Here is an 831-nt window from a genome sequence, read left to right on the forward strand (position 1 = left end):
TAGCATATCAAAGTTGCAATGGCACCCATTTACAGTGACATCAAACTCTAACATGGAGGCAGACAAGCTAAGCGTTGTGATTAAGTGTCAAGGAAGTTGGTCTCAGAAACTTTATAAGCAACTAGCTTCTCATTCTGTGGAGCATATCCAAGTTTCTGTTGAAGGACCTTATGGCCCTACTTCATCACAATTTATAAGGCACAAGGGTTTGGTGATGGTAAGTGGAGGCAGTGGAATTACTCCTATGATTTCCATTATCCGAGAAATCATTTTCCAAAGCACTAAACCAGATTGCCATGTTCCAAGTGTACATCTGATCTGTGCATTCAAAAACTCAGCTGATCTCTCAATGCTACAACTATTGCTTCCAATTTCCGGCACACTTTCAGACCTTACCAAGATACAGTTGCAAATAGAAGCCTATGTTACAAGGGAGACAGAGCAGCAGCCTCTACCTTCCCAAAAGCCATCCCAAACTACATGGTTTAAGCCAAACCCATCGGATTTACCCATTTCTGGTATTCTAGGGCCCAAAAGTTGGCTATGGCTTGCTGCTATAATCTCATCCTCATTTGTCTTGTTTCTCTTTGTTTTGGGCATTGTCACTCGTTTCTATATATACCCGATTGACCACAACACTGGTGAAAGTTACCATTACTCCTTCACTTGCCTTTGGTACATGTTTTTGGTTTGTGCCTCCATTTTCATAGTCTCTAGTGCAGTTTTCATTTGGTGCAAGAACCAAAATGCCATGGAAAGAAATCAAATTCTTAATGTGGAAGTACCCAAACAAACTATTGATGATAGAGAACTTGAAAGCTTTCCCCTTCA

The 831-nt window shown here is 40.8% G+C and overlaps 1 protein-coding gene across 1 annotated transcript in view; it reads left to right on the forward strand.

The window, feature by feature from the left end:
* Window positions 1-831, forward strand: part of LOC101307264 (ferric reduction oxidase 4-like) — a gene marked incomplete at its 3' end in the record, with an annotated part of 15,562 nt that overhangs the window by 1,388 nt on the left and 13,343 nt on the right. Inside the window, 1 exon segment of the mRNA XM_004309137.1 lies at window positions 1-831. This exon segment is cut by the window's left edge and continues 20 nt beyond it; it is cut by the window's right edge and continues 39 nt beyond it. Within this exon segment, the coding sequence (XP_004309185.1) occupies window positions 1-831 (831 nt within the window).

Source organism: Fragaria vesca, linkage group LG7 (assembly GCF_000184155.1).
Source record: "Fragaria vesca subsp. vesca linkage group LG7, FraVesHawaii_1.0, whole genome shotgun sequence".
Lineage (NCBI taxonomy): Eukaryota > Viridiplantae > Streptophyta > Magnoliopsida > Rosales > Rosaceae > Fragaria > Fragaria vesca.